Source organism: Chrysoperla carnea, chromosome 2, assembly GCF_905475395.1.
Source record: "Chrysoperla carnea chromosome 2, inChrCarn1.1, whole genome shotgun sequence".
Classification (NCBI taxonomy): Eukaryota; Metazoa; Arthropoda; class Insecta; order Neuroptera; family Chrysopidae; genus Chrysoperla; species Chrysoperla carnea.
In genome coordinates, this window is record NC_058338.1 from 76183131 (window position 1) to 76206097 (window position 22967).

The window sequence follows — 22967 nt, forward strand, 5'->3', positions numbered from 1 at the left end:
TGATAAAATTTAGAAATATATCAGGCTCCTATTCCGGAGATCAAGACAACGAACCGTTCGAACTAATTTTACATTAATTTTGTTATTTGGTTGGTATGACACATAGTATAAGAAGAAAATATAGAAAGCCTATAATTTCCGAGTCAAAAAGGCGCTCAAGGAAAGAAATTCAATGTCTATAAGAGAAAGTTTTATGACTTTCCTTAACATAACACATATATTAATAAGGAACTGAGAGACACAGTTGATGCTCTTTGGTATATAAGAAATTGGAATCTCCAAGGAGACTCGATGGTGGAGCATGTCCCCGAGATGGTATCCCAGTATGCTCATAGTCATGCCCAACGGATCCATTACCATGAAAATCCAGCAATATAAGCATGTTAGAGGAAGGTCAAACAATAACAAGAAGACTTAAGAGACGGAAACAGCATGATCTGTTGAAAGTAATTGAAGATGAATTGAGGTCGATGTGAGAGAAGAAAATTGTAATTACGGGACTAGCCACTGGGAAAGATCCACACACCCAAGGTCAATAAGAAAGCGGAGTTAAAATGAGCCTAGCTCTGTGTAACCACCTGGGAGGTGTTTTCGACCCCCGCACTATTAGGACAGTGGAGATCCTTTTGCGTTTGGAGGTTTTCACCTACCCAAAAAAAATCTCATTTGATACTGTTGGTAATCGGAAAAATAGACCCCGAAAAAATAGAACGAAAATTTTATGGATCCGAAGTATTGTTGTAATTACGAGTTGGTTGGATTGAGTTTGTCGACTATAGTGAAGTTGGTTGAGTTCTCAAATTCTTAGCCCTTGCGTTCCAAAATGGTACGCTATTACAGAAATTTTATTTTTCCGATCTATTTTTTTCTAAATCCGATACTGTTTCTTAAAGAGAACTGTAAAAATCGTAAGAAATCGCCTCCCGCATGGAATGCTCTAAAGAAGGTATTCTTCGGTGTGATCTATAGCACATTATGATATTGCATGCCAGTTTAAATAAAAATATATGAAATGTAAATATTATGACCCAAGGTACAATAATCTCCTATAATGTGTATTTTATAATACAATTAATTATTCATTAAATCATTCCATGTTATAAGCTGTCATTAATTATATAATGTATATCATATTTTACTTATTAATATGATTATTTAATTGTAATATTCATTCAAATACACTAAATTATAATAATTGACAATATTATTATCGAAATGGTTCCATTTGAGCTTGTGATGGATTGAATATTGTTTTGTGAAAGATGATTAAGAATGAGGGTGAAAACAACAGAATTCAAACATGGAAGTCATTACTTTTTTTAATAAATTCATTCAGAAACTTAACGTGCATTTCATATACACGCAAGAAACCTTGTTTTCTAACTTTTTACGCTGGAAGCTTCGCCGAATGGGATTTCATCTGAATATTTTGCATAATAAACAATTGTTTTTTTTGTTTCCTGCGAATTTAATTATTTAATAATGGTAAAAATTATTTGGCTCAAAAATTAACTATAATTTCAATCTTTAACGAAAGCCCTTCCGAATTGTTCATAAATATGGAATGGCAATAATTCCCTCAATGTTCTTTCAAATTGATCACACGTTATTATTTCGAAAATCCTTATTTCAATTCGAAAACTTGCAGTGTCTGAGATGCTTTATTCTACCTTCACATGCAACACTTAGCAAAATCTCTTATTAAAAGACATGAGGATTCGTTTTTTTTTTCAAATTCCATGCAAAATTTTTTCGCATAACATAAACCTTTGAAAATGGCAATAATAATATCGAATGAATTTATCATAATGAAGATTAACCTTTTGTACTTGTTAAGTGGATAAATGTAATGCATCCCCCCTAGAATCTGAACTTTAAGGAGCTAAGTTCTCGTTAAATATTTTCTTTTGGTTATATATTTTAAAAACGTAGCATCAATATTTTTAAGCGTTACAAACTTGGGGCTAAACTTAGTATACCTTGCATATTACATATATGCATGGTATAATAAAAATATTTCTAATTATAATAATTATATGTTAAAATTATGTGTCATTCTTTTCCAAACTGAATCGATTTTTAAGATTATCGCCAATATTTTAGTTTTATTCGGGTATATAACCCTAAGCTCGCACTAGGAACATATTTAAGAACACTCTCCGTTAAAAAAAAAACCTTTCAAATGAAACCAAAAAAATTAAAATCGGTTGATCCGTCTAGACGCTGCGATACCACAGACAGCCAAAGACACAGACATACACACATAGCGGTCAATCTTATAACATCCCTTTTTCTTAGTTCGGGGGTTAAAAATATCCATATATGAAAATAGAATTTAGAAACCAATAGGCACTACAAATCTTATAAATATATTAAATAATTGCTAGAACGGTGTCAAATACAATCTTGTCTTCTGAGATACATAATATTTTCCGACGTATACACTTGAGGAGTGTTAAACCATGTAAATTTGTATAAATATACAGGATGAAACATGGAAATTTGGAGAACATTTGAAATTATTTGATCGATTGAACACTTAGTTAAAAGATGTGAGAGAGGCATTCGCAAAACGTTTTTTGTGAACTTTTAATTAATTTATTTCATTATCATACAATTTAAACAGGTCTTAGTGTGTTTAAAATGTCGAAAGACTACAGAAGCAAAGTATGCTACACATAAATAAACAAAAATGATTTTAATTAATACTACTGGTAAAAGAAAAGCATCTTATTCTTAATCAAAAACCTACCTATAAAAATTTAAAGATAGTGGGTAACTGGTACCGACATTTCGCACAAAGATGTGAGTTAGCTAAAAAAATAACATTAAAAATGAAAAGTTTATTCTAAAGTTAGTGGGTTTCAAAAAAATTGCATTCAGATCGGATAATATTTGGATGTTTCCATCAAATCCAAATTAAATCCAATATTAATCAACCAGGTATGGAATTATACTAAATTTATTATATTTATTTAATTTTTATACTATTAAATTTGTTATACTTATATTATATTATTTGGTTATACTTATTAAATTTGTGGTCAAATTTAACCTACCTATAAAAGTTTTGAAGATAGTAAGGTCCGGGTACCGATATTTCACAGAAAGGTGTAAGTAAGCTAAAAAATAACATTAAAAATGAAAAGTTTATACAAAGTGAGTGGGCTTAAAACATATTTCATTCAAATCGGATAAAATTTGGGTGTTTCATGAAAATAGTCGATTTTCTTTATGACGTCATTAAAATCTAGAAAATTGAATTTTGCTCTACCACATCCAAATTATATCCGATTTCAATAATCCAAGTATGAAATTATACTAAATTTGGGTCCTACTTTTAAATTTGTGATCAAATTCAACCTTTTACACACTTTCAAATGGGCTATGAATTAATGCCAAGATATAGCTCTTGCTTTTGGATAATATAACGAACGTTCTTGTTTAATTCATTCTTTGACAGCAACAATTACCTATAATCTAATCTAGCCCACTAAAAAGTTAAAAAATAAGTGTTTAGGTCGTTCTAAGGTGAAAGTGTTGAACGCACACTAAATTTGACAGATTAAGTTTTGTGGTTATTACAACGTACAATAGAACCTTTTATGTTAATTACTGATTCATTATTGTTTCGGACAGACAGTTATAAGTTGAACAAAGATACAAGATTTTTTTAACAAACTGTTTGAATCAAGGTTATCACTTTTTAGAATGAAAAGGTCTATTCAAAATTTGTTGTCCGGATTTAACAACGATGAACGAACAGTGTACCGACCTCTCATTAAATTCACTTCAATTCAGTGTTCTTGTTGAGACACATTCATTTCTCAATACTATTTTCAATGTTAATTGTGTTCGTAAGTACTTATTTCAATTCAAGTTTTATTTTCAATGTAAATTTCACGTGCTCTTGTGTCTCTGCATAGAAAAAAAAGTGTAAAATTTAAATGAATATCGCGTTTTCTCTTATTAAACTTCACAAAGTTAAATTCATAACATTCAGTGAGTGTTTGTTGGAAAATCGGTGTATGGTTTATTTTCACATCCATCACGGATTATCCTTCATTAATGGTTTGATCTTCCTAAAAACTATTTCCCGTTTTCCTTTAGTTTTCCGACCAAATTTGAATGCCGCAGTAACATCAAAATACACGCATGTAAGTACAAATTAATTCATACATTCTGCTTTCTCTATATATATTTTTTATAGGGGAAAAATTCCCAACAATGGGTGATACAAAAAAAAGCGGTCTAGATGCGTCCCGAAAAGTCCACACGACTAACTTCCCAGTGGAAAGGATAAAAAAATATCATATGTTTTAATATTTATACTTTTTTGTATTTTTTTTTTTCATTTTTCCGTGGACCCTCTAGCGGGGGTTTCGCCCCCTGCGTACCCTAGGCGCTTCGCTTCTTGCAACCCCCGTGGGGTCTTCGCCCCCTGCACCCCATGATGTTAAAACTATATAAATGATAAGCGATAATAGTGACAAATATACAATTTTTCATTCGGTACAAAAAACGGCTTGACCGATTTTTCTCAAAACCTAATCCGGTCTAGGTTACATACATACATACATACATACATACATACATACATACATACATACATACATTACAATAACTATCCCCCTGGGAAGTTAAAAAAACTTTTGCGAATACTTGAATTGGAAAAGAACTGTTGCGGCCTATAGTTCCGCAACCGTGCACTTTAAGCCAAAAATGGTAATAACATTTTTTATAGATAATTAAATTTCAAGAAAAAAAAATTGCAAAGGGCGGTCGCTGCTTTTGCAGGTAAGAAGGAAAATTACTTCTCTTGCATCCAATGGATGTAACATTAAACGAGTTATAACTTCATATATATTTTAGAGTTTAAAGTAAAAATTTTAGAAAATTTTTGATTTAAAAGTTGTGTTTTTATCGTATTCCTGTTTAAACAAATATTAGCAGAGATGTCGGTCAAATAGTCAATAACTAAATCGTCATAGTAGTATAAGTCATAAACAATTAGTGATACAAAAAAATATTGTTTTACAAAAAGGTAGGTAAATTAATTATCTACTATAAAGCTTATTACCATTTTTGTTATAAAGTGTACGGTTATGGAGATATAGCCTAAAACGGTTTTCCTTAAAATGGAGGAACTTCCTCCGCCTATTTTTATAAGGATTTTGTACATTTACATTCAGTACGTGATACTGAACCGATTTAAATTAAAAAAATAACTCATATAGCTTAGTGTATTATGGACAAGAGTACAACAGCTTCTGTATAATCTGTATTTTTAATACACGCAGTGTATAAAATATATTTTAATCACCTCTTCTTTAAGATAAACTGTATATAATGTATATATTACAAACCAAACATTTGAAACCAATCTTGCCTCAATACGTATTTAATACAAGGACAATAATTATCCCTTAAACTAATATTGTCCTCATAGTTGTTGTTAGTTAAGTAAAGAGATACCGTTTTGAATTAATATTCTATATTAAATGGTTATCAACATTCTACATTATCTACAATCTACATCAAATCAAATCCATAATAACGTATTTAAATAATATTATATAGCTATAGAATTTATTATTATTATTATTCATGATTCAATCTTATACAAGTAATTCATTTTAATATATGATATTTCAATCATTTTAGGTTTGTAAGGTAGTACGGCGACTGATCTCGTTATGAATTCCTGGAGTACTTTTATACCTAAGCAATATAATTAAGGATGTATGAGCATGGTAGTGGGGGCACAAATTTAAAAATAGATATTTTCAATTTTGATGATAAATTTATATTATTACTTGACGATATAAGACGAAAAGTAAGAATAAAATTTTTCGATATCTGGCTTAATTTTCAAAATATCGAAAATTGAAAATTTTGTTTAATTATTTAGCTTTCGATATTTCGAAAACCACGACACATATCGAAAAATTTTATTCTTATTTTTCGTCTACATTCATGAAGTTATAACAAAATTCATCATCAAAGTTGAAAATAAGATAAAAATAATTTCAACCCTTAATCTACTCTGCTCTTACATCCCTTATATGGACGGTGACACTTAGTTTTTTTCTTTTCTAATTCATTGCTAATATGTTTACTTTCTATTAAAAAGTTTTTTTTTAATTTGTTTTCATTCATTCCAAATGAAAATTATCAAAAACTTCCAAAATATGTCGTTTTTTTGAGATTCCTCCATAAGAGCCAATGTATTTTAAATCGATTTTTAATAACTTTTTTCTTAAAAATTTGCACGGATACCTAAACTGAAATTTTAACCACATATTCTTTGAGTAAAAGACTACCTACAAACAAATTTTGAGCCTTTAAATCAAACATTGTTGTCCTGCTCATACATCCTTGTGATTGAAATTCTTTGTACCATATTTTCAACTTTGATGATGAATTTCAACTTATAACTTCATGAATGTAGGCGAAAAAAAAAATAAAATTTTTTGATATCTACTTTGTTTTTTTTGAAATATCGAAAGCTAAATAATTAAACAAAATTTTCAATTTTTTATATTTTGAAAATTATTCCAGATATCGAAAAATTTTATTCTTACTTTTCGTCTTATATTGTCAAATTTTAGCATACTTCGCCATCAAAATTGAAAAAAAAAAAAATTTTTTTAAATTTGTGTCCCTATTATCATGCTCATACATTCTTAATTAGTCGGGCACAATGGGTTTTTTGTTTTCAATAATTTATTGAGGTTTTATTAACTTTAATTTAAATAGTTTTTTTTTTTTTAATTTCCACCAACTATTTTTGGAGAAATCTATGAAAACATATTCATGTTTTCCCACTGTACATTCTGTTTTCCCATAAGACAAATATGCCTACTTTTAAAGTGATTTATTTATTTAAAAAATCGGACAACCTCCCTTTTATTTGCAGAATTGATTTAGACAGGTCTACTTCATATAAAAAAGTCTTTTATCCCAAATTGCCCTGGCGATCATACATCTTTAACCTATGTGCAGGATGATCTTTTAAAAAATTTCCTCTCTCATATTTCGAACTTGTGGCGGATTAACACTTTTTCCGCCAGTAGACTACTTAATTTCTTCTCTCCTCAAAAATGTGCCTCTGAACTATTAAAACATATTATTATTGGAGAACGTAAATATCCGACTTTACATGAAGCTTTCATATACAAACTGTCATTCCGTTTTTCATCACCTTAGAGAGTAGGTGGGGGAGGAAAACTTCTTTACTGCCTATTCTAACACTTACCGAATGTATACATTCCAAAAACCAAAAAAATAAATTATAATCGGTCAAGTCGTCTCGTAGGAGTTTAAACGCAAACATCGTGACACGAGATTTTTATATATAAAGAGAACTTGTTATTAAGATAGTCCGGCTGTTTGAGCAAGTACGGTGAATGTTAATTTTTTTTCGGTAAATGATAGTTTAAAGTCCGTTGATCACAAAGTTTTTGGGCCTCTTGCGGGCAAAATTTTGAATTATTTCATTTTAAAATTGTGATGCACCTGATGGAAGAACTTACAATCATGTTAATTGTATAAAAGTTAATCGGCGATTCAGCTGCAAAAAAGTTTTCATCATGAAGAAAATTTATCGCACTTTCGTTTTATGCAAAAAAAGCTTTACCTTACGGCTAGTTGGCTAGTTGACTAGTTACGTGACGGCCCGACTATTTTAATTTGCTGTTATATTTCATTTGTTTTAGACAATTTATAAAAGTGATCTTGTGAAAGATTCTCGTCGAAAGAAAAAAAAAACTCTCGAAAACTCAAGTCAATTGTCTGTTTTCACTTGTTTACTTCTATAAAAAAGATTTTCACAGGTAATAAAGAAAATTTGTAATAACGATGAAGTGATAAACGTAGAAAAAAAATATCATTATTTATGTCAAAGGAATATGAAAAACTGTAAGATATTCCATTAAATAATTAAAAAATAATTTAATTTGATATCTTAAAAAGTATAATAATTACCATTAACAAGATCTTTATGTATATACATACAAGCATTATCTTATTTTCATGTAATTATTTTGCTAGTAATAATTACTATAAACTTATTTAAAGAAATTAATCAATTAACTTGCTAATTAGTTAATTAAGTATTAATTAATATAACAAGCAAGTAGGATTCCGACATTATTAACGACAGTAACGAAAATATTATTATTATCACCGAATTATCGCACGTACTAAAATTATTTAATTCGGTCCAATTGGAATTAGTAAGAAACGTTACTACCGGCTTAAGTAAAGAGTTAGAGAGGAAACTAGAAGCAGGTCCATAAATATAAAATATTTCGTAGATGTAGGAAAATGTCTCAAATAGTTCATTCTAGAGGAGACTGCGGACAGTTATGGGAAATTTAGTACACTTACTTTACAAAGCATCTTTCTTATTGCATGTGGCTTTAGAACTACAATATTAGTAGTTTATGACACTGGTAAATTTTGTGAAGTTGAAGTTTATTAACGTATTACTACTTCGCTCCAAAAATTCGCCATTTTGTTTTGTTTTTTCAAGCACTTATCTAAGAACACTTGGGTCTCTGAGACAAATATATTCATCAACCTTAAATATTGAAATCATTGAGCCGTGTGGAAGATACGAGGTAATAAAGAAATTAACAGATTTACGTACATACATACAAAATACCCGCGAAAAACATTACCACTCCTTGACAGTCGGGTAAAAAGGGAGCAATTTTAATTATTCTATTCAAACTCTGACAATCGCATATTGTTATATAACGATCATACCCACCTTTTTTAGTGAATAAGTTGTTACGCCATATTTCAAAGTTGTTTTAAACAACGTTTGAGGAGCCAATGTTACAAATACACGATTATTGTACCTTGAATCTTATAACATAATTTACCATAAATAAATCCAAATATAGCCGAATCTTACTAAATCTCACTTCGGGGAGAGGTAGGGGGTAGGTCTTGCCAAATATCATGTAATTGTTTTTAGCAGATAATGCTGTAAAGCTGGAGGGGCCTCGTGTAAAAATTATTTGGGGGGCCCAAATGAAGGGTGAAGATTTCTCACAAAAGAAACAAAATTGCTTGCATTAAATTAAAATAAATATTTATTGATTGATTATAAGTTATCTTTTCCTCCTAGAAATTGACCTAGCCAAACAATTCAAATTAAATATACACTTTTCTTGCCTTTTTTCGTTAAAATGATTTATTGAAACTAGATAGCTGAAGACGATTTCAGTTTTTCTATGCTTACGTAATTCATTAATGGGCCGTTAAGTGAAATTGTGGATAACATTTACTAATTTTTGCTTGCATATGTAAGGGGCCTCTGTAGCTCGGAGACCCCGTATCATTGATACGGCTGATACGTCGGTAACTACGCCCCTGATGAAAGTTAAGTTAACTTAAAGTTGAATGAAAGTAAAAAACGTATCTTGAATCAAATCACAAAAAAAAAAATCTGACACAATTATATTTATCATATTTGTCGGAACACCACAGAGCAGCAAATACTAGTCTTGCCAGTATTAAATAAAAGTAATTGAGCAAATTGTGTTATTTTTTTAAATAAATCCAATACTTTTATACCCAAAGTATAAGCTTTGAAAAATCTCACGTGAGATTGGGGAAGGAGGAAGGGTGTCGGCAAAAATCTTTCGACATCACACCAAGGGTGGAGGGGAGAAAAATCCATAAAAATGCCTCACTTAATTAATGGACGCCCCCTCAACTTCTATGTTTTATTTGAGATTCAGTTTTGAAAAGAATTTTAAATTTTTTTAGACATGAAATCGACTATTGAGAAAACACATATGTATTGGAATCTGCAAATAATGATAACATATAGATATGAAGTAGCAATAAATATGTAAATATTTATTCATGTACAAATATTTCATAAACCTTATAATATGCACAGACTACAAATGAATCTTTTTTACACTGTTCGAAAATTCTATGCTTTGTACAAATAACTGAAGAATAGTATCATTTGTTTAATAATAATTTTTCTGGATATAAAGATATAAAAGAACTCCGGTAATTCATAACGAGATCAGTCCCCGATTTACTTCACAATTAACTTTTCTCTCTCTGCAAATATTAAGAAATAATTCTTTTATATCTGTATATTGAAGTATCATCCTCAATAAAAATTTAATAATTTTTCGAGGTTCACGCGCTATTAAAAACATATTTCCAGCCATCTGAAAAAGAAGTATATGGCTATAGATATTTTCCTGTGACACAACTCAAATCAACTATGTCCAGATGTCAAATTCTGCATTTGGCCAAAACTTATCAAAACTAATGATTTTTCAACATTGTATAACGGGTTACCCATTTAAAAACATATCATATGAGTGGATGTATGGTACATCGTATATGTAATAAACGTTCCTAGTCTGGGAAAATTAGGAAGAAGAAAAAAGGTAAGAAATCGAAGAACACTTTAAATTAGATCGTTGATCCTCATAAAACAACTAATATTTTTAAATAAAACATTTTTTCGAAAATTATTAGATTTCGGAAAAACGGCGTCTTAAAAATATGTCATTATTGCACTTCGAAAAAAATACCTTAACTTTGGACGATTTTTTAAAAGTTATCAAGAACAATAAAGGTCATTCTGCTGTGTTGATGACTTTTAATTCCAGGTAAAGTTTCAAGAATATAAAATAAACTGCTCGTTTTACTAATAATAAATGACTAGTTTGCTCGGTCTACTCATTATAAACGACTCGACTCAATCTGTTAGGAATACATTCATTTATCCATACTTTATTAAAAATTGAACAATAGAGGATTTAGTTTTAATAAAACATTAATTTATTATCTATGTTGTATACTGAAATTAAAAGTTTTATAACAACTTTATTACTTTACGGCTCTTTAGATACACTACAAAACACGCTGTGATTTGGCTAATAATATCCCTATAAGTATGCTAGGTAAAAAATTTTTGAAATTGTAGGTTGAATAGCGCTAGTTTCGCTCAAAATATTTTATTACATATAAATAAATATGTGTTCTGCGAAATAGCCCGTCATAATTTCCATACGATTCTTCTTAATATAAAAAACATCAGACGGCTTAATGACATATATTACTTTTTTAAGGGTGCATCAAGACATAGAAGCTTCATCCACAACGAATAATTTTCACAAATTTTATTGTTACACCTGATTTTTACTTGTTTTTTCATATTTTACTGTTACATTTTTTCATATTGTACTGTAAAATTTTTTACATATTTTTAAATTTTCTTGTTATTGTTAAATTTTCTTATTACATATTGTTACATACCTATAGATTAATTATGTTAAGATTACATGTAAAATCAGCATTCTCAAACTTCTTTTTATGAGGCAATTCCGTCTTAAAACAAATAAATATCATTATTATTATAATTATTATTACTATTATGGGGTGATAAAAATTGCTCACAATCGGTCTTTATTTTATCTCAGAAATTTTTTCAATTTAAAATCCAGTTTTCGTTTCATTTTCTTACTTAAGAACATGAAAAACATAAAAAAAAAGAAGAGATAAGTATTCTTCGAGAAATCTCTAGAATCGCTCAGGCATAAAAACTTTTTGTAAAGCTTATTAGGGATATCTAAAAAATAACCATACCCAATTGTTAAATTACGATTTTTGTATTAATTGAATCAAAATTGGGAATTGTGATATACCTAATGGGGATTTTGAAAAAAAAAATTTTCCCTTTTTTTCTGACAAACATGGAAAGATCATATATAAGTTTTATAACAAAACTATTTTTATTTTTAATTTTTTCATAATAATTTTAAATTTGCAGGCAGTTTTAAAAGAATTTTTCAAAAGAGAAACGAAAACGTACAACAACAAAAAAAATTGTCCGTAAAGATCGTGTAACGTCATAGTGTTAAGTAATAATTGTATACAGTGTATATTACTCAATTAACATTATTACGTGACAACGACATATTACGAACAGTTTTTTGGTCGGGCGTTTTCGTTTCTCTTTTGAAAAGTTATTTTTAAACTGTCTGTAACTTTTAAATTATAATAAAAAAAAAATAAATAAACAAGTGAAATTTAAAAATTAAAAAAATTCCTCCGACAAATGCGATTTATTCCTTGTAAACCGATTTTATGAAACTATTTAGGAGCATCGATGCCACTGAGAAACACACAAACGCACAGATAAACATTTTAAACTTATAACACCCCTTTTTTTAATCAATATCAAAGTGATAGTCTAGGACATCAGATGAGTTGAAAAAAATACTTAGAGAGCTATAGTTTTTTGGGACAAATTTTTGATAATATTTTAATTGAAATTGAAATATTTAAGTTGAGTTTGTTCTTTTGAATTATTGTTTTGAACTATCTAATTATTTTACCATTTTACTTTTCAAAACGAATTGAGCCAGGTTTATTTGACCATTCATTTTAATAACAATTATTTAATTGTTACGTTACGTTAAATTATACGCCATGCCTTTTCCAAACGGCATTGATTTTGAAGATCGTCGAAAATTTTTTATTTTTTTCGAGTACGGAACTCTAAGCTCGCTCTTGGCTAGGTTATGTTATATTGGCTGTCCACGAATGTGATACCATATATGTGTTTTACCAACGCATATATGGTTTTTCCGCTAATAATTTCATTTAAAAGCTCCTCAATAAATGAGGCTGAGTGCACCTCCTTCATGCAAATACCATGCACAACACCAGCCCAACACAACTATTAATTAAATTAATTTTATTGCAACGGCGGGAATCGAACCCGCTACCCTAAGCATACCGCAGACGGAATTGGTTACGCCTTAACCAACTGAGCTAATAAGGCGACTTCAAACATAGCTAACAATACCCTTCGTTAAATTACCTTTCCAATAAAAGCTAAAAAATTAAATTCGGTTCATCCGCTTAGGCGCTACAATGCCAACAGGCAGACAAACACACAGGCACACACACACACACATAGCGGTCAAACTTATAACACCCCTTTTTTAATTTGGAAGTTAAACATAAAAACAGTTTTGCTATTAAACTTTGAATGATCTTCCCAATTGATTATAACTGATAAAAAATTAGAAAACTTTGCAAGTTAATGTAAACTTTATTCTAGCCTGTTCCAGATCGTTATATAATAATATGATTTGGTATGTTTTCAATTTTCTATAAATATAAAAAATTATTTTCAAATTTAATTAAATTCATATCATTAAATTTTTATTTTTCTAAACATTATATTACACACAGTTTACTAATGACATGATTTTGGTTTTTCCATATTTATAAAAAGGCACAGCATGAGGTTAACTGTTTGGTATAGTGAATATTTTCTGTATATTTTTTTTTTCATCTTCTTTCGCTAACAACAATGTCTGCTATTGACATTTTTATCAAATTGACAGTATTTACTATATAAGGAGAGTTTGGTACCATGGATCAAAAGTTACACTATTATAAGTTTTATATAACCATTTTTTTGCAAATATTACAATGAAAATAAGTGAAAACAAACAATTGACTGAGTTAATTGTTGAAATACCATGTATAAACAGTGCTGATGACACGTAAATAAAAAAAGATATAAACTTTTAAATAACCACACACACATAACGGATATTCCCATATTAATACTTACTATAAAATTTATTTTTACATTTAAACTTTTGTTCTATCTCTAACGGTTTACAAGACCCAATGAACCAATATTGCTCATTTACGGACTCGATCTCACTTTTTACGTCCTCGGTACGCTATAAAAATTCATCTCGATATCTCTTTTCGTTTTTGAGTTATCGTGTTGACAGACAGACGGACAGACAACCGGAAATGGACTAACTAGGTGATTCTATAAAGACCTATACCAAAATTTTTTTCGTAGCATCAATATTTTTAAGCGTTACAAACTTGGGACTAAACTTAAGATACTATGTGTATTTCATAAATACATGGTATAATTATCTTTCCTTAGCTATCCATGAAAACAATTACATTCTGAACTCCAGCGCCATTGAATGTGACAGTTCCACAGGCATCATTTTCTCTGAGCGACCAGTAATAGTTTCCTGTTTTATAAACTCAGGATTTCCCTTTTTTATAAACTCAGGATGAATAATACTCCTTTTTTCATTTGTACGACACTAATCGATGCGTGCAAGTCTATAACAGGAAAAATTTATCAGAAAATCAAAATTATTGCAAAATATAACGATAATTATTGATCATGAGTACATACGTTGGTTTTCTCAAACTTTTCCTCCTGGACATTTTGTCTTATGGTTAACAGTATAACAAAATACGAGCCAATAAGCAGATTTCTATAAATAAATAAACAGTAAAATATAATTTTTTTCCATTAAAAAATTTTGTAAGCAAACATAGGAATAACCATTATCCCGTTTGCCTCATGATAAGTAAATTTTACTGTCTAATAGAGAGAAATTGGTTGCTTAGAGAAACTGAAAGATGATCCAAGGTATACTGCCCTCAAGGTACAACACCTTACTCTTTATATATGGTGTGAAAGGTTTTAGAACCAAAATGAAGACACATTATTGTTAAATATAAACAAATGTTAAGTATAATTCATTGTATTGTATATATGTAACTGGAGTTTTGATAAAAAACAAGTTTAAATTTTGTTTTGAAAAAATAGTTTTAACATAAATTTTTTCCATTCAATTTAGACTCTTATTCAGTGAAATTATCTTCAGTTTCTAACGTGGTATTTATTAAATATACATATACATATTACAAAAAAGATGGGCTAAATTGAGCCTCATTTTTCTTAACTTAAACTCTCTGTAACACTTTTGAGTACGCCTCTTTTCTTTCAGCTATATAATTCTTATAACTTTGTCTTGCAACTTAGTTGCGCAAGAAAATTATTCTAATATTAGTAAGGTAAGCTACTATTGCACTTGCGGGAGTGAAAAGTTCTATGACGTGTCGTTTCTCAGTCGCCCTATTTGATAAGTTCGCAACAAAATTACTTAAGGTAGTACCAGCATGAAATCACTTTTCGACAGATTTGGCCGAATTTTTTTTCTCGGGTTTATAATAGCTTTATTTATGAATTCCTAAAATTTCATAATTTTTGACCGTTTAGATCGCGAGATATTTAAAGACAAAGTTCGCGATTTTGAGGGTCATGTCCCATTTAAAGCATGTAAAATGTCCGGTCTCTTCAACTATTTTTTATGATATTATTATATATTGAAGAAAAAGTAGAAAAAAATGTTTATACAATAAAATTCTAAAAAAAAAATTTAGAAATTAATTTTGCTATGTGTGTGTCTGTGTGTTTGTCTGTCTGTGGCATCGTAGCGCCTAAACGGTCGAACCGACTTGATTGAGAAGATTTTATAGCCCAGCTTCTAAAAATCGGTTTACAAAGGAAAAAATCGCATATGTCGGGGGTTATTTAAATTTTAGTAAATTTCACTTGTTATAAGATTTTTCTGGGGATATTTTATTCAATCAGGAAATAATAAAAAATTTCCTTAGATATAAATACACCTAGATGATTTTAATAAGTAAAAACTGTAATAAGCCGTAGTGAATATAACCCTTAGAGACTACACGATTGATTCTCTGATTAATAATTCTCGTATCCGTTACAAAGAATTTATTTTCTACAATTTTGTGTTGGTAAGTACAGCAATTATCAATTATCATAGTTATTGAAAGCATGTGAAATTCAAAACCAATTTTTGCATGTCGATTTGGATGAAATAGCCCCAAATATATGTCAAAATTTCTCACACAAACTTACGTAAGACACTAATAAATTTTAATGTGTTTATAAAACGCTTTAAGATTGTTGAACTGCATATATAATAATTTCCTGTCTGTTAAAAACCTAATTATCTAATCAAAAGGAAATATAATAATTTAAATAAATAAAGTATACTTATTTTACAAAAAAAAATATTTTCATGAGGAAAATCATTTTTTAATACTTAAATTTGGTTTTCATCATTGTTCTGGGATATTTTAATCATTAAAATAAAACATAACTTCCTCTGATTTAAATAAATATTTATTTTAATATAAAATAAATTGGTATAAAAATAAATATTCTTAAAAAATGAAAATGTACTACTTACAAATAAATAAATAAATAAATAAAAATAAATTAGATTTCGATCTATTCTAAAGCTTAAAAAAAGTACTTCTTCGTTCCTGTCGTATATCGTAGGAACCAACAAAATTCTGTAAAATTAAACTAACATTTTTAAATTCTACTCCTTAATAACATTAACAATACTGTCAGACAAAAATATCGTTGCCATAATTCGAGTAAACAGCAATAAATATTTAATTCATACTCTAGTTTATATCATTGGTAAAAGTCAAATAAACCTATCTATTTATCCATAACAGAAAATATTCATGTATTTTTAATTCATTGTTTACACCGTAATAACATAGTAAAAAATATAAATACTTTTTAAAAATGCGTTAATTAAGTGTAAAAAAATATTTAAAATTAAGAATAATTTTGAGATTATTTAAACGCACTCTATTGATGACTTATTAATATATGACCTGTCAGTTGGGGACAGTTCATTGTATTATTTACTAAAGGTGCAATACCCACGCATCTAGTAATAATAGTATATATCTATGGTAATACTATACAAAATATAAGTAATTAATGCCATACAGTATGTTAACAAGTCTGACAAGCTACATTCTATGACATCACGTCCGTTTTAAAATTTTAATTTCTCTCAATGAATTTGTAATTTTACTAATTAATTTTAAGTAATTAAAAAGATATTAATTACTAAAATAATAAAGTTACGAAATAAAAAATATTTGAACCAAATTTAAATTTCATGAATATTCCGTATTGATATCAAAAATGTTTTAAACAATATCTTTACAACAAATTTGTTTTGATTTGAATAAACTATTTAATTTATCCCAAAACAAAATATTATTATAATCAACATACGTCTTTAAATTAACAAATTGTTTTAAATAATTATTATTAATAGATTTTTCACCAGTGTTAATGAAAATCATATTTGACGTTTGATGACAGTGATCCCAAATTTTTTCAATGAAATAATCGGATAAAATACATATTGTATTATGTGATGTATCGATAAAGTTTTGAATCGATTTTAAATTACATACATTTTCTTCGGAATCAACACAAAATAGAAATAATCGTATCGATCTATCACTTTGTAATTTGGGAATTAATTCATATGTAAGATATTTAATATCTTTAGTTGAATAAATTACAAAAATATCATATAATTTAGAATTATTTGCGTTCGTATATGATGGTAAAATTCCTTGATATTTCTCATGCTTCCATAAAATTGTAGTAAGTTTATATTTTAAATAAAATATTATTGCAATAAACACTACACAAATCACAATTAATCCCAATGCAATTATCTTATAATCCAATTTATTTTGATTTTGATAGCATACATCTGAGGCTATAAGTTCGAGAATTGATTTTTCGAAATGTTGAACACATTCAATTTGTGTTAAATTATGTAAAATTACATAAGACTTCTGGATAAATGGTACAATTTTATTTCCACAATGGCAATCCCATGGATTTTGATGTAATGTTAATTGCTTTAAAGATTTTATACTTGCTAATAGCGTTGTGTTGATATTTTGTAATAAATTATCATGTAATTGTAATATTTCTAATTTTTGCGGTAAATTTGTAAAGTTAATTTTTGATATTTTATTATTAAACGCATAAATTTCTTTCACATTAGTTAAAATAGAATTTTTATCAAAATTAATATCCAATGATGTTAGATTATTGTTGTCAATGTACAATATAATAGAAAAACCTGTTGGAATGGAATCATTTGGCAGTACTTTTGGTAATTCGTTTAAATTTTTATTTGAACAATTCATGATGATACTGTTGTCGTATGTTCGATATTCAAATGCACAGTTATCTGCAGATAAATCTCCCATTGGACATATAAAGTCTTTCGGATTCAATTTCGAGATTTCGATGCCTTTCAAATTACTTGGTTCGTTACAATATAAAGCTTCGTATTCTATTTGTGGCATTAAATTTGACTGAAAATAAATGAAATTGTTAATTATTTTTTCAAATTAAAGAGGGTGTAAGGGACAAATCAATTTGATCAATTTGTTTACTTTTAAATATCCAAGTAATTAATCATATGTATGGCCTGCCATTTTTTGGCATGCCATAATAAAGAGTGCTGTATATCTGTTGTGTTTACCATGGCAACATATTTTGCATAAAACATGTATTCGATAACAAATTTCCTACTTTGAAGTTGATTTTTTATTATTTTGGGTATTCAGTATCTTCAGAAGAAGATTTCTTCAGCCGTTATATTTGGTTACGATACGAGGAATCGAACCCGAGCTTCCTGGGTGAAAGCCAGGTATCAACCGTTATAATGCTAAGGCTACGTGATAAGTCTAAGACTAAGTGTTATTTTTATTGTCATGGATAACAGCTTTGTTTCGAACATAAAAAAGAAGAAAAATTCAATAGTATTGAACTCTTGAGCTACTTTGTTTATAAAACCCATTATAAGTATTTGATCCACGACATAGGCCTCCTTTTCATAAATGATTATCAAAGAAAATTTAATCATTTTAATAAAAAAGACAGCGAAGGGTCGCTCTATTTTTTTTTTGTAATAAAATATGACTAAAATTGATGTCTAATATGAGGTCAAAAAATATAAATCTAATGCAGAATCAAAATTCTTACTTCAATTCCTTGAGTTATTGCTTTGTAAAATGAATAAAATTTACAATCGCACTTAATTGGATTTCTTGATAAAAATATTTTTCCAGTATTTTTTGGTGCGATCCCTGCATTCTCTCCGGTAAAATCACTGCTAAAGAATTGAATTGTACTTATGTTATTATGACGTAAATCCACATTTGCATTTTTTGGAAATTGAATCTAGAATAAAAATAAAAAACAATTAATTTCACAATTAAGGAACATTGCTCGTTGATGTTGTGGTTTTTTTTTTTTGATATAATTTAAAATAGTGTTGCAAAATTTAAAAATAAAGAGTTCAAATTTCAAATATTATATAACAAGGTCTTTGTCCTAAAATTTTTTTATTGCTTTAAAAGAGAAAATATCAAGGATTTAAATGTACAGATAGAAAGAAAGGAAAATAACACTCATTGACGTCATAACCTGCAAGTGCCATAGAGACTATCTATCGAAAATTGTTTTGCAAGAGTAAGATGGAAAAAATTATTGAATTGCGAATATGTGTTATGTTTATAAATCGATTTTAATTTTGATTTAAGATCTTGTCATCTATTCTCGCACATTTTCAAATTTTAACGAAAGATACAATGAAATCGACATTAAGACAAAGGCCTATTACAAATAAATGCATCAATGGTTATCTGGAGGCATAAAATTTTCAAGTAGTTGAAATCAAATTATCAAATTTGTTGTTCTATAATAGGTATTATCAATTTTACTTACAGTAAGAGGCCTAAGAAGACCAATTTTGTTATAACTTAAATCCAAAGTTTTAAGTCGTAAGAGTGTTGCGTACCAATCCATACAAATATCGGTGATATTATTATGTGATAAATGTAATTCTTCAAGGTTTGTTAATAATCCAAATGGTGAAATATCGGATGATATTGATAAGAAATTATGATTTAAATTAATATTTTTTAATGATGTAGTCCGTTTAAATATCTTTTGTGATAAATATTTAATATTATTATTTCCTAATTTTAATTCATTCAATTCATACAAATTTTCAAACTGATTCCTGCAATAAAATAAATTAAAAGGTCAGTCTTGAGAAAAATATTTAGGAAAAAGGAACGATTTTCTACTCGAAAAGCATTTTAGAGATAAAATAGGCAGCTACAAAGTTATAGGGTGTAAAATTTTCTATTGTTCTGTATATTTTAATTGTTTTCAAATCACCCGTTTTTCTGTACATATGAAAATTGGTATTCTAAGGTAAAAGACTAAGCCTTGGCATAGATGCCTACAAGCCTTCATTCAGTAAATCATTTATATTTCATCTAATTTGAAGGGAGTAATTTTTTTTTTAGAAAACATTAAATATTTATTAGAAAAATATAACTTTCTATTTCAGTTAAAATTAAATATAAATAACTTGGATTGGCTTAAAAATCAACTACTTTTTTTTGCGAAAATTGGCGATTGTTTCTTAGCTAAAAAAAACTAACACTTACAAGTGGATAATCGATATTTTATTGTTATTTAATTTTAATATCCGTAATTTTCTTAAATTGGCAAATAAATCTGATGGCAATTCTTCAAGTTTATTATGGCTTAGATCCAAATTGATTAATTCTCTTTGATTTTTAAACAAATTCGGTGATAATTTTTCCAATTCATTCCAACTCAAAGATAATTCAGTTAATTTTATTGTGTTTGCAAATATATTTTCTGGTAAATTTCTTAAACTATTAAATTTCATCGATAAATCTGTTAAATTATTGTTTTTAGTAAATATATTTCTAGCTATGGCTTTTATTTTACATTCCTCCATATATAATCGTTGAAGTTTTTCAAGATTATCTAAGCCTGCGTTATCCAAAATTTGTTGCATAGGAACTTTTCTCAAATTTAAATGTTGTAAGTTTTTTAATGTATCAAATATGTTATTAGGTAAGGTAGTTGTAGGAAGCCCATTTATGAAAAGTTTATGGAAATTTTCCAAAATCAAAATTTGCAAGTTTTCTAAATTTTTTAAAGAATCGCCGTCGATGTGAAATTCATCCGCATTTAGGTCCAAGCTCTTTAAATTTGCCATGTTTTCAAATAAATTTGTTTTTATTGACACTCGTGTAAATTTTAAAGATTTTAGATTTCTTAACGTTTCATTATCGACACAATTTGAAGTGACGGCGTTCCTGTTATATCTACCATCAATTGTTAAATCCAGTGTATTATTTATGCAAAGATGATTTAAAATGGCTGTAATCGTAGTATTTTCAGTGTTACATCCATAAATTCCTACCCAATCAACTTTATTTAAATTGAATTTTGGTAGTATATGAAAATAATTATTCATCTCAGTTTTTTCATTTAAATAACATTGGATTCGAATATTTTTTTCTTGTGGATCCATTGTTAAGTCGATACGTGGACCAAACATTGGTCCACAACTTAATTTAATATTACCATCGTCTTGCCATTGAGAGCAATTATTTAAGTTTCTTTGGCATTGGCCGTTAGACTTCGTGAATAAGATGGCTAAGGTCCAAAATATGTAAGCGATTTTCATTTTATTTCCAATTTTCTAAAGTAAAATAGTTTTATAAGAAAAAAGGTTAGTAAATTGTTTATTTTTGACGTTAGATTTGTTCGAGCAATATAATGAAACAAATTTAAAATTGTATTTATGATTTTAGATGGGGTGCAAATTTTTTAAACAAATTTCTTGGGCAATAAACATTAAGAGCGATCAGCATAATTTTGTATCTACCTATTTCAAATAATATTAAAGATAAATTTTAAATGATTAGAGCTCGTGTAGATTTCTGCTTTAATATTTACTATATACAAGTAATAAAATATTAAGATTTTATCGGATTTTTCTGTGAGCATTCTAAGAAAAGTTATTCCATTTTGAGGAATTCAATTCATTTCAGAAATATTAATAGTTCTAAAAAGAAAATTATATATTTTCCAGGAATAAAACTAATCAAAACTTTATATATCAATATCCTACTTTATTATAATTAACTTATGTGTAAATTACCTAAAAAGTTTAACAGTTTCACTGAGAAATATTCAGAATAAACAAAAGATTTCAAATAGGTATAGGTTATAACGAATGTCTGAAATAATTTTCAGATTTCAATACTTTATTAGAAGTTAAGAGTCAAAGGAAATGAAAATTTGAATCTATTGAGAAACGACCTAATGTTACTCTTAGAAAAAAAAACTGATTCTGCTAAATAACTGAGTTAGAAAGCGCTAATTTATGTATTTAGAAATTGTGGAAGGAGAATATATTGAAGAGTCACTAGTTTAAAGATCTAAGGCTTCCTTTTCTTCACGTATTCCCAGCCAAGAAGTAAATAGATCTGTGAATATCTATTCCGATTAAAAAAAAAAAAAACAATATCTAAAAATGAAAAAAACCAAATACTGCCACAAATTAGAAGCGATTAGGATTTAGCGACATATATTCTTAAAAGTTTTTTTCACGGTTTCTGCGCAATAATTTAGCAATAAGTGAAGAAAAGGGAGTTGAATTGTGGGTTAATTTTAATTTTAAAAACACAAGAAAAGTTTAAATTTATTTTGTTAGGATTAAGAAGAACTTTAAATACCTTCAAAAAGTTTCTTATCAAACGAAATTATAATTCACTTTTTCAAAAATATTTTTCTTCAAAGCACAAAATTAACATTTTATTTTAAAAAGCACACAATTTTAAAATTATTTTTAAAATGTAAACAAATTTATTTAAAGACACATTCAATGTAATTTACTCAGTCTCAAAGTATGCGAAGCACGTTGAGAAAAACACAATTGTGATATTATTTTTATGGTTAAATGCAATACTTTTAAATTGTTTTATAGTATTTGTAGTACAATTGTATCTCCCCACCACAATTTCAAACACAATTTAGTTTATTGATAACTTTTCATATGTAATATTTACTATTTATTATTAATCTTAAATATAAATGTTTGTAAACTTTAGTCTCGCCGCTATCAGGAGTTCTGAAAGTTTTAGTCGAGATATACAGGATGTCCATATTTAATCTTAAAATATTTAATCAAAGAAAAATGATGTAAAGGGAATAGCCCTGTGGCGTTTTTCTATTTGACATATATTACACACATAAATTACAAACGATATTTAACGATGCCCTAAGTTCATCTCAACGAAATAGTCTAAAGACTTTTCGTGTTAGGAATCCATTGACAATTTTTTTAAATTACTGTTCTTGGGATACC

The 22967-nt window shown here is 28.1% G+C and overlaps 1 protein-coding gene across 1 annotated transcript; it reads right to left on the bottom strand.

The window, feature by feature from the left end:
- Positions 1-15866: 15866 nt before the first annotated feature.
- On the bottom strand, positions 15867-22390 carry LOC123292930 (protein toll-like). The gene is made up of 7 exons (XM_044873644.1): positions 22336-22390; positions 20224-21296; positions 19490-19682; positions 18746-18943; positions 17697-18072; positions 16964-17627; positions 15867-15870 (listed from the first exon to the last, which is right to left on the bottom strand). Exons 2-7 carry the CDS (start codon positions 21279-21281, stop codon positions 15867-15869), a joined length of 2493 nt encoding a protein of 830 aa, XP_044729579.1. The 5' UTR covers positions 21282-21296; positions 22336-22390.
- Positions 22391-22967: the final 577 nt, after the last annotated feature.